Consider the following 10,693-nt stretch of genomic DNA (forward strand, 5'->3'; position numbering starts at 1 on the left):
GCAGACCTGAGACCAACCTGTGCCCTGAAAAGTCCTGTGGTTTTCCCCAGCCTGGAAGAACCCCATCTTGGCTGAAAGCAGGCCTGTCCAACAGTCCTGAAACCTCAGGCTAGCTGCAGAGCTGGGCATGCGTCTCTCTCCACCGAGGCTGGAATATCCCTCAAGTTTGAGGGGAGGTGCCTCCTCCATTTCAATTTTCCTTTCTTCAGAATGGATGGTGTGCAGAACTTCCCAGCAGGCCAAGGCCTTTGACTGAGGCCCAAGATGCAGAATGAGGCCCGGCCTTCACCTGAGATGATGTGCCCCCCTCACACAAAGGTCAGCAGTCCGGTGATACACGGTCCCCTCTGCATCCTCCTACAGCGTTCTGGTTCCTGGCTGGGCCTGGGTTCTATCTGGGGAGCAACCTATGAAGTCAGGCTCTGAGAGCAGGAAAATCTGGCTTGTTCCTGCCCGCTGCCTGGGCCACTGTGAGGGATCTCCAACAGGAAGAAGCACCAAACCATGCCTGCTCTGCTTTTCCTGGCTGAACAGCTGGAGGAATATGCCTCCACAAGCCAGCAGCTTGGGTCCCTAGCTCCTAGGAGAGTGAGGCCCAGACAGAGAGGCACAGGCACAGAAGGGCAAAGGGGGAAGAATCCATTCAGGGCAGAGGAGAAACACAGGAAACAGTGGTCGGATTTAAAGAACTGTTTATTGCTCTGTAACTTCGTCTGGAAGCTGTTAACAAGACCCATGACAGCCAAGGGCCAGGTGTGCATCTAGATCAGCTAGATTCACGTGTCCACCTCCTGATCCATATAAACTTGGCACTCGGGGCCCCTGTGCAGTCAAAGGCAGGCATCCTGGCAAATTGGTTAAATCCCAACAAGGAGAAATGATGCCGCAGATCATTTCCACCTCCCCAAATCCCATGTCCTAGATAATAAAGGAAAACACCACAAGTACTGCTCCAAAATAAAACCTGCCCCGGTCCCTTATGTCTGACTGAGGAGCCAGGAGCACCGAGGCTCTGCAGAAGCCAGGAACCCAGCACCAGAAGGCACCTGTCCCTCCCTCACTGTTCAGTGACCTCCCCAAAGGAGTCCCCAGCCCCAAGGGTGCACTCCGGCCACACCGCAGGAAGACCGAGGCAGGGAGCCAAGCCTAAGGGAGCCCAGGGTTTCCAATCCGAGCTGTAGTTGGTCCTGCTGGGTATGGCAGAGCCCCAGCAGCTGTGGCCCTCACAGATTCTTCTGGAAGACCCGGTGCAGGCTCTGGGCCAGGACGTCAGTCTCCTCATAGCCCTCGCAGCTTTGCTGCCAGCTCTCTGGCACCTGTTCCATGCCATAGTAGGCGCCAGCAATGGCCCCGGCCATGGTGGCAATGGTGTCTGTGTCCCCACCAAGTGAGATGGAATAGATGAGAGTCCTCTGGAGGCTGTTGAAGGCAGTGGGGATCTCGGGGTCGGGCTCCATGCAGCGCAGGAAGCAATAGATGGCGGTGGGCACAGATTCAAAGGCAGCAATGCCATTCCCTGTGGGGAAGCCAGATTATGGGAACTTGACCCACCCCCATTCCCGAGCCCCACATGTCTCCAGGCTTCCTGCCACCTGCCACAAGTCAACACTCTCAGCTTCAAGTTGGGCTGCAATTAAGAGCACAGGCTCTGGGGTTAGACTACCTGGGTTCAAATCCCGGCTCGCCCACCTATTGGCTGTGTGATTCCTGTATCTTGGGTTCAGCTCCTCGTGTAGAGAGTGAATAAAGTTAGGAATTCTCACAGGGCTGGTGTGAGGGCGAAATGACATCCTAGAGGTAAAGCATTCTGCATAGTGCCCAGAACACAGTATGAATAAACATCAGTTATCACCATTAGCTGTAAAAAAGTAGCGGCCGGCTGCCATTTCTGGGATGTTTATCTTTAAGGCAGAGGGTACTGTCGCCCTAGAACAAGAAGGCGCTGTGCTCGCAGCCTGCCAAGGACTCTACAGAACATGGCTCTGCTGTCTCAGCAACCCTGGCAAAGGTGTGACGGCGACAGGCGTGACTCCAGGCACCCCTGAGCCCAAGACTGACCCTGAAGGATGACGGGTGGTGGGCTACCCACCTAGCTCGGACACCACCTCCTCTCTGGTCACTGAGTCCTGCTCTAGAAGCTCCCCAATCTTCTTCAGTCGGCTGGAGTACGGACGCTCCTCCATGCCCAACCTGTGGGTTGGGGGCGAGATTTCAGGGAGGTCGGAGCCAGCAGGGTGAAGGCAGGAGGGGGAAGGGCTGCATGGGAGGGCGAGGCAGGGACGTGGGCATCTGACACTTAGGCACGGGTGTCAGGGCAAGAAGTGGGAAGGGCGAGGTGTGAGCCGCCCAGTTTGTTCTCTGGGACCCGGATAGCCCTGAGGCACAGCCAAGGCAAAGGGCTTCTTCCCACCCCTCCTTAGGGCCTGCAATTAAAGAAGGAAGGTTTCAGCTTGAGGCAGGGCCACCCCACCAGCATGCACATGCACAGACGCGCCTCCAGCCCACCTCCAGCCCGCATACTCACTCCCGGGCATCTGACACGGACTGGGCATCACTCTCCAGCTCCTCCATGTGGCCCAGGAGTTGTTCAAGGAAGTGCTCACTGGACGACTCACCCTGCAAAGCCAGGTGCACGGCCAGGGCCTGCAGGATGGCACCGTTGTAACCCAGGGAGGAGGCGTGTGTCAGCTGGGCCGAGAGCCGGGCAAACTAGGGCAAAGGTGAGGGAGGCAAAGACCTGCTGTCACAGCACCCAAGCTGCAGAGGAGGGAGGGACGAGAGCGTCCAGAAGCCAGCCAGCCCTAACTACCTTCTGCACATCCTGGACACTGCTATAGGCCAGGGAGATGCCGGCCACCCGCATGGCGCCCCCGTTGCCGTAGGAGCCTTTGCCATTAAACTGGGCCCGGGCAGGCTCAAAGACATCACGGCACTTGGGGCTCAGGAGCTTCCTGAAGACGGTGATCACTCCAGCACCATAACCCCGGTCAGGGTCTTTCTTGTACTCCTGAGCAAACCTAGGGGAGAGAAGGGGACAGCGTAATGATCTAAGAGATGCCTGCCAGGGTTGGGAGAGACGAAACCTGGCTGGTTTGGGAAAAGAGGAATCCTTGGGGACCTCAGGAGCCTGTGCCAGCGGTGCTGTCACTTCTAGCTTGGGAAGCTGCAGCTGCCCTAGGGAGTGTCCTGTGGCGGGGTGTGCAGGGAGGGTGTCCCGTTATGCACGGATGTCACTGGTCTGGTCAAGGGGTGCAATAACTCTGCCCACCTGGTTTGCTTCACCCCAGGACCACTGCCCTCACCTGTGAGCCATGTCCATCTCGTCGAAGGCCTCCTTGGCCAGCAGGGACTGCACCAGCGCCCTGGCCATGGCTGTGTCGTCTGTGTAGCACAGTGCTTCTGCAGGGACAGGGCGGGGTGCGGAGATCGAGCTGCAGGGCTCGAGGGTGGCGGCTTTGGCCTCCCACTCACTCCTTTTATCTACTACTTCCAGAAGGCCTCAAGTCAGCCTCTCACTCCCATCCAGTTTCCAGGGCTCTGAGTCAGTCACATGTCCTGCTGATCTCTGGAGGAAAACCTTCCACCCCTTCTGGCTGCCATCACTGCATCTCCAGTCTTAATGGATCTGCTTTGGGCCTCTCAAATCTCCTGCACATTCCCCACCCTCCAGCCCAACCTGTATGTGCAGCCAGAAAAAGAGTAGAATATCACTTTCCTCATCTCACTCTCCTGCTCAAATGGCTGGCTGTTGCCTTCAGGATGAGGTCCAAACTCACTGCCTTGGCCATTTGAAGCCCGCCCTTCCTCACCCATCGTATATCCCACTGCTCCTCTCCACATCCTCAGAACCAATCCTGGAGCCTGGGTCAAGTCCTTCCCAGCTGGGGCTGCTCCCCGCCCCTCCTCTGGCCCTGTCTCCTTCCTCTGGGTGCCCGAGTCTACTGCTCTGGCACTTCTAACATACACCATTGGTTATGTGGTAGCTTCTCAAATAGGCTATAAGCCAGCTAGAGCCAAGGACTTGGTTTTATCTGAAGAAGAGACAGTTACAGAGAACAAAGCATACTCCCTAGTGAGCCCCTTCTTATTCCTCACATCTGCCCTCTGCCCTCGTCCCCCATCCCCGCCCTGCTCTGTGTATCCCAAGCCCCAACCCTGCCTTCTCCTCCCCTTTCACTCTCAGGAGCCCCCACCCCCTACTTCACCAGGAAGAGAGGCTCACAGGCACCTACTCACAGCCACACTCTCCAGTCTGTCCTCAGAGGGACTGGTCCCTCTTGAAGTGCCCCCCCAGCCCAGTTCCCCAGGGACCTTGTCCTTCCTTTGTCTCCTCAACTCCTCCTTCTGTGATACAGCAGCACCCGGTCTCCCTTTGATCGGTCCCTGCACCCTGCTTTCCCCCAGGGAATCACTTCTCTCCCACTCCCAGTCCAGATGATAGGGGATGGAGCCAATGCCACCTCCAGCCCAGCCAAACAGCACCCCATTCCCTGTTTCAGGGATGGACGGGTGACCTAAGCCAGGCCAGTGAGACTCCATCAGAGACCTCTGCTGGTGCCACTGCGAAGAGAAACTTCCTCTGCCGGAGATGCTGAGCTGGGAGCTGCTGAGGGCCGCCCCGTGGGAAGGGTCTGCCAGAGTGAAGCCCACCCAGAAGAACGCAGATCTGAATAAGCAGAGGAACTGAGTCTTGAGGAGATGGCTTGATTTAGCTCTGCTTAAAGCCAGACCTGCCCTGGACTTCTCAGTGATGCCAGCCAATGCATTCTCTTTTTGCTCAGGCCATTTTGAGTTGGGTTTTCTGCCACTTGCACCCAAAGGGTCCTAAAATCTCAGCCTAAAATGTCTTCCCCTCATCTTAACATCAAACCAAAAATGAAATTATGAACTGTCCCCCCCCATCCTGTCTTCACCTCAGCCACAGCTCATCCCTCTCCTTCCCTTCATACCAAACGTACTCTATTTTCTCCTTTTCCATTTCCTCCTAAACCCACTGAAATCTAACTTCCAGGGTTGAACCTTCTACTGAAAATGCTTTTCTAAGTCTAGACTTCCCCCCACTTAACCCCTCTGCAGCCTCACACCAGTAACCAGTGTCTTCATCTTGAAATTCTTTTCTTGAGTTTTGTTGTTACCCATCTCCCCTGCTTCTCCTCCTATAAACTGTTTCCTTCTCTAGCTCCTTTTCCTCCTCCAGCGTTCCGGGTGTGGCCCCTTTTTCTTACTATTCTACATGATTCCAAGAAGAATCATCCTCAGCCGTGATACTACGCTGAGATCTGGGTGATGAGTTGACTGCACAGGGAGGGAGAGGCAGAGGGGAGAGAGCTTTACAGGCAAAGGGACAGCAGTACATGCAAAGGCCTGAGCTAGAGGAGGCACGAAGTGAGAGGAAGTGCAGCGCAGACAGCAAGGCCAAGGGTGATATAAGGTGAAACTGGAGACGAAGGCGAGGGCCGGCCACGTAGGGAACATTAAGGAGTCTGGCTCTGTCCTAAGGGTAATGGAAAATTACTGCACAGATTCACGAGGGGAGGCCGCGATAAGATCTGCTTTCAGAAGTGCACTCCAGCTGCGTGGAGATGGACTGGTGGCCCACTGATTCGGGAGACCCGGGTAAAACGCGTAAAATGGGTAAAATCGGCAGGGACGTTAAGTATTGGACTAGGCACAATCTAGGCGTGGCTTGAACGGCTGGGAGGTCTGTGTAGCCAAGCCCCGGGCTGGCGAACGTTCGGGGCGAGACGTGTGAAAACGGGGCTCGGATTTGGACACGCTGAATCCGAGGTGCCCGCGGGTCGTGCAGATCGGGCCCCTCCGGCCGCTGTCCCCTCCCTGCCCGAGTCCCTCGCGGCTCCCCGGTGCCCAGTGCGCCCGGCCCCGCCCACCTGTCCGCGCGCTCCCCGGCGAGCCGGGGTCCGGCTCCAGGTCCTGGACCCGACGCAGGACTGACGTCAGGTCGACGGTGTCGCGCGCCTCGTAGACGGCGCCCACGCAGTCCCCGAGCAGCGCGCCCGCCAGGCAGCCTCGGAAGCGGGAGAGGGAGCGGGCCGCCCCAGCCCCTCCGCAGCCCGCCGCCGTCATCACCGCCGCCGCCGCCATCCGCGCGGACCAGCCGCCACTTCCGGTGCGGCCCGCGCGCGCGCGCGCCCCACCGCGCGGCTTCTCCGGCCCCACAGCGCCGCCCCGCGGCCCGGAGCCGCAGCTGCCCCGCGGGTGACAAGGGGCGGTCCCGCAGCCCTCATTCGATTGGGCCCGGCCTATGTATTTAGTCCGCGTTTCCCCGACCTGTAAACGGCGTCACAGCCGGGCGACGGCCACTAAAGGGTCCCCGAGGGCTGCGCACTGAGGCAGACCTTCGGGCCACTGCCCCCCACGGTCGGCCAGCCGTGCCACAGCAGCCCAGCTCGGGTCACTCAGTCCGGGGCGGCCACACCCAAGCCCTCCCCCTGTCACCCTAGCCCCCTCTGGGCCTCCCCTAGGCGTCAAGAGGGCACGCAAGGGTCCAGCTGGGACAGAGCTGGTTAGAGGTCACGGCGCTGGAGCCCAGGGTGCTGGCCTAGCACAGAGAAGGGCATGGGATTGGGAACATGGAGCTTGAGGGATGATGTCCCCATCTTTGCTTCTCCGTGCACAGGAGAGCCAAGAGCCCTCTCCCCGCTGGCTACATGCAGGGGTAGCAAAGAACCGTCTGGACTGAGAACCCTCGACCTTTATTAGATTCGTTCTCTCCACTGCCCTCCCTCTTTCATTTTCCACCAGCCTTCCCCTCCTCCCTCAGCCCCCCCGCTAGGTTAGCTCCAGCTGGCAGGTTCTGAGTGGACTCAGGGTGCGGTTTGTGGTGCGGGTGAAGGTGTCCACCTCCGGCACAAACTTCTCAGCCGGCATGGTCAGCTTCCGCCGGGTGTCCATGCACTTGGTGTCCAAGAGCATGGAGTTGGCCTTGCAGGCGATGTCAGCCTGCAGCCGGGCCAGATGCTGGTACAGGGCGTCCAGAGCGTCCCTGGGGAGGAGGGATTAACAACCCACCACCGCCGGCGTGAGGCTGGGAGGTCAGGGCTGAGCTCACCAGCCTTGAGTCAGGAAGACAGCAGGGAAGCTGGCAGGCAGCAAGGGACCCCAATGGTGGCAGGTGTCTCCCCGCCCCTCCTGCCCACTCCCCAAACCTACTGTGCCTGCGCCAGCTTCTGCTTCAGGGCAGCAGTGGTTGCCTCTAACTGGTGAACCTCCTCAGTGAGGCCGTACTGTGCCTGGAGGCAGAGGGGCAGGTTGGGAGTCCAGGTCAGCCACACTCTCCTCCTGCCCACGGGTCTGGGGGCTGCCCTGCGCCAGCACCCCTGCTCCACCAGGGAGTGAGTCATCCTGAGGAACCTTAGCCGGGGGCCCGTGCCCCACTGGGGTGCCCTCGTACCTGGTCCCTGCAGAGTTCCACGTTGGGCCGGTAGGTCCTGGTCTCTAGCCGGGTGTGGCATAGCTTCAGGTTCTGTAACTTTCTGCGCAGATCCTCCTCCAGATGCCGGATGTCCTCCTGCAGCTCGGCAATCTCCTCCAAGGTCTGCAGGGACAGAGTGACTGGTCTCCACCTGGTGCACCCAGTCCGGGGCTTCCTGGCAGGGCATCAGGCTCCTCATCCCACAGCAGGAAGTCCAGGCCCCAGGAGACCAAACGGAGAAGGCTCACATTCTTCTCTTGCCACTTGAGCTCACTGTACACTTTCTCCATCTCCCACAGCCGCTTCCTGAAGGCAAATTCCGTTGCAACCCTCTGGGCTTCCAGTTCGTTGTTGGTCTGAGGACAGAAAGTAGGCGAGGAGGGCAAGGGGAGGGTATAAGCTCTGGCCAGCTGAGGATGTCGCTCAGGTGAGGGGTGGGATGCCACACGGCTGACAGGGAACAAAAGACAAGGGCTTGAGTGCATGCTGGGGCCATCTCTTAGCCATGGAGGATCGGGGTAGGGGGAGTGGTCAGTCACCTTGGCAATAGTTAGGGCGATGGCCTCCCTCAGCTCTAAGGCCCCTTTCATTTCAGCCTCTGCTTGGTTCTTGTTGAACTGACTGCAGTCATCCCACTGCTGGAGTGTGGTGGAGCTGCAGGTGGCAGGAAATAATCAGAGTATGGCCTCTGCGACGAGGAAGAGAGACTGAATGAAATGCCCTTCTTACCCGTTGGGGACACGTGTGGGATTAATCTTCAGAGAGATGTTCGGGGACTTGAGGTTGAGAGAGAAGCAGCCTCTGTCAATGTCCAGTGTCTCCATTTTGCCCCGATGGTCAGAGTTCAGCTGCTGTCGGACTTCCTGCAGGAGGCTGGGGACAGAACAGACTGGATCAGGAGCCATACCTCCAAGGCCCTGGAACGCAGCCCCCATGGTACTGAAGGGACAAGGAGGGATGGGAAAGCTGAGGTGACAATGGAGCTGCCGCTGCAGCTGAGACAAATATGGGCACAGCTGGATGAGCTCCCCACAGACAAAATTATGGCACCAAGTGCTTGTACACACCCACAGGGCACACTCCAGTAGCTACACTCACAAGGCTCACACTCCCAGAAAGTCGGGGTGGTGGCACATGGGCTTCATCTCTCATGCTTCCAATAAATTGATAATGGCTGCCTAGAGCAGGTTCATGAGAAGTATTCTGAGACCACGTCCAGGTGGTGCAAAAAGTGCTACGATCAGTGGGTGAGTGGTTTCTGCCATGGGCACAGCAGGGGCAGAAGGCGGCCTGAGAGCCAGTGACTTGTTACCCATGATACACATGTTCTACATTTAAAACACAGCCTTCAAAGGCGGGTGAACGTGCGAATGACATATCTCTCTCTTACCAGAGCTTCTCAAAGGCCTGGCTGATCTTCTGTTGCAAGGCCTTCTTGGTGGCTTCAGTGACCTCTACCTCTTTGTGCAGCTCTTCCTCCACGAGGTCCTTCACCACATCAATGTCACGCCGACTCTCCCGCAGGGTCAGGCACTCAATCGCCACATCCAGAGGCAGGTTCTTGGCCTGCAGGTTTTGCTCTGCTGACTCTTTCATCTAGAAAAGAGAGGGCACAGGAGGCTGGTGGGGCCATCCGCTGGGAAGCAGCTCTCATCCCCACTTAGGCCAAGTGACTCAGATGGACATGCCACCAAATACCCTGACCCGGAAGAGGGGAGGGAGAGGGAGGTCCTTGCAGGCAGGGTCTCCTGGCACCCTGCCCTGGCTCCCTGCCTGTGTCAGGGCATCGATCTCAGCATCTAAGTCCGTCAGACACTTGTCCAGCATCTCCTTCCACCGGTTGACAGTATCAATCCTCTCTGCCAGTCGAGTCCTATTGTCATGTTCGTCCCAGATGGTCTGGAAGAGACAGAGCCAGATAAAGAGGTTGTCGGGAGTTGGGGGCTATCCCTTTCCCACCCAACTGGGCTCCGGCCCCCAACCTGGTTGTTGGTCTCGTTGCAGAGGACCCGGGCCTCCTGGCGGATCTGGTGTGAGGCATCTCGCTGCCGCTCAGCGTTAGTGGACAACAGGTAGCTGTTGGTGTGCCAGTCTGGCAACCGGAAGCGTGGACTGGGCTTGACACTCAGCGTGGCCATGGTGCAGGAGCCGAAGGCTCAGGGACCCCAGGCCTGTTCCAAGACACCCACCTCTGCTGGGGGCGGGGGGCAAACAAGGCTGCAGGAGACCACTGAGGAAAGCCTCTCCTGGATCAAAGCCCCTCCAAAGGACGTGCTCCTGTCCATTTTGCTCCAAGCCCCTTCCTGCTGGAAGCCTGCTTGGAAACAGCTCTCCCTACAGTCAACTTCGTGTGAGGCACTAACTAAGTTTCCTCCCACCCATCCATCCACAGACACAAACTGCTGGACCCTTCAGGTCCTGGAGCAGGTGAAAGGGGATAATGGGGTTCCTCGGTATGCGTGTGCGCGCGTGTGTGTGTGCGTGTGTGTGTGTGTGTAGTGCCAAGTGCTCAGTGGGGCTGGTGGAGGGGGGTGGGCAGGTAGCAGGAAAAATAGCCCTTAATCCAGTTTCCACCGCTACTTCCAGTAACCAAGTCCTGTGGAACTTTCTTTGTTTTCCCTGCCCCAGCCTTGGGCTAGGACCCTGCGGGATCTAAGAGAAGAAGCCCTGTCCCCATCCAGAGAGGACCGGCTTGTTTCGAAGGGGCTTCGAATTGGCACTAGGGAATTGGGGGTGGGGGGCTGGTCGCCTCCCCACCTGGGTCACATTCCCTCCTTCCGCCCTCTGCTGGAGGAGGAGGAGCGGGTGTGTGAGGGGCCCCAGCGGGAGGAGCTGCGGTCTGTCTAGTTCCCAGCCCAATCTCTCCCTTCCCCTCCCAGGATAGTTATCTTCAGTTTAATACCCCGGCGCAGAGAAACGAGCGGGAGGGGGTGAGCACCTCCCCACCCCTGTCCCCTCCTCCTCTCACCTTCCCAGCGCGCACTTCCGCCTCCCTTCGCCGGCTCATCTGTTAAGCGCCCCCGGTTGCTAGGCAACCCCTTCCGCGCGCTGGTCAACACAGCCCGCGTTCAGCTTGGTAACCGCCCGGCGGCGCGGCGGCGGCGGCGGCGGCGTTGGGGCCAGAGGCCTTCCGGGTAGGAAAGGGCCGGCGACGGGGCTGGTGCTGCAAGAGGGTGGGGAGGAGAGGGCATCAGGATATCGCGTTCACTTCATTCACAAGTTAAAAATTTTTACTTTGGGGCTTCCCTGGTGGCGCAGTGG

At 58.5% G+C, this 10,693-nt stretch overlaps 2 protein-coding genes across 3 annotated transcripts; both read right to left on the reverse strand.

Moving 5' to 3' along the window:
• Positions 1–675: 675 nt before the first annotated feature.
• On the reverse strand, positions 676–6,128 carry ADPRS (ADP-ribosylserine hydrolase). The gene is made up of 6 exons (XM_061186792.1): positions 5,889–6,128; positions 3,303–3,399; positions 2,810–3,017; positions 2,525–2,709; positions 2,090–2,190; positions 676–1,516 (listed from the first exon to the last, which is right to left on the reverse strand). The coding sequence occupies exons 1-6, from the start codon at positions 6,100–6,102 to the stop codon at positions 1,224–1,226; spliced, it is 1,098 nt and encodes a 365-aa protein (XP_061042775.1). The 5' UTR covers positions 6,103–6,128; the 3' UTR covers positions 676–1,223.
• A 644-nt stretch (positions 6,129–6,772) lies between these two features.
• TEKT2 (tektin 2) lies at positions 6,773–10,432 on the reverse strand. Of its 2 annotated transcripts, none has more exons than XM_061186793.1 (10): positions 10,401–10,432; positions 9,415–9,626; positions 9,206–9,331; positions 8,823–9,028; positions 8,162–8,305; positions 7,972–8,086; positions 7,681–7,788; positions 7,412–7,555; positions 7,171–7,250; positions 6,773–7,003 (listed from the first exon to the last, which is right to left on the reverse strand). In XM_061186793.1, exons 2-10 carry the CDS (start codon positions 9,568–9,570, stop codon positions 6,790–6,792), a joined length of 1,293 nt encoding a protein of 430 aa, XP_061042776.1. In that variant the 5' UTR covers positions 9,571–9,626; positions 10,401–10,432; the 3' UTR covers positions 6,773–6,789. The 2 variants fall into 2 exon arrangements, with proteins under 2 accessions (XP_061042776.1, XP_061042777.1); XM_061186794.1 differs by having other exon boundaries at positions 9,415–9,623; positions 10,401–10,427.
• Positions 10,433–10,693: the final 261 nt, after the last annotated feature.

Source organism: Eubalaena glacialis, chromosome 3 (assembly GCF_028564815.1).
Source record: "Eubalaena glacialis isolate mEubGla1 chromosome 3, mEubGla1.1.hap2.+ XY, whole genome shotgun sequence".
Taxonomy (NCBI): Eukaryota; Metazoa; Chordata; class Mammalia; order Artiodactyla; family Balaenidae; genus Eubalaena; species Eubalaena glacialis.

Coding starts and splice junctions, on each gene's coding strand:
- ADPRS (XM_061186792.1), bottom strand. CDS start 6,102: ATGGCGGCGGCGGCGGTGATGACGGCGGCGGGCTGCGGAGGGGCTGGG. Junction 2,710..2,809: donor GTGTCCAGGATGTGCAGAAG/GTAGTTAGGGCT, acceptor CCTTTGCCCTAG/TTTGCCCGGCTCTCGGCCCA. Junction 1,517..2,089: donor GGAGGTGGTGTCCGAGCTAG/GTGGGTAGCCCA, acceptor GCTTCCCCACAG/GGAATGGCATTGCTGCCTTT.
- TEKT2 (XM_061186793.1), bottom strand. CDS start 9,570: ATGGCCACGCTGAGTGTCAAGCCCAGTCCACGCTTCCGGTTGCCAGAC. Junction 8,087..8,161: donor CCCACACGTGTCCCCAACGG/GTAAGAAGGGCA, acceptor TGCCACCTGCAG/CTCCACCACACTCCAGCAGT. Junction 7,251..7,411: donor TGGAACTCTGCAGGGACCAG/GTACGAGGGCAC, acceptor CTCTGCCTCCAG/GCACAGTACGGCCTCACTGA.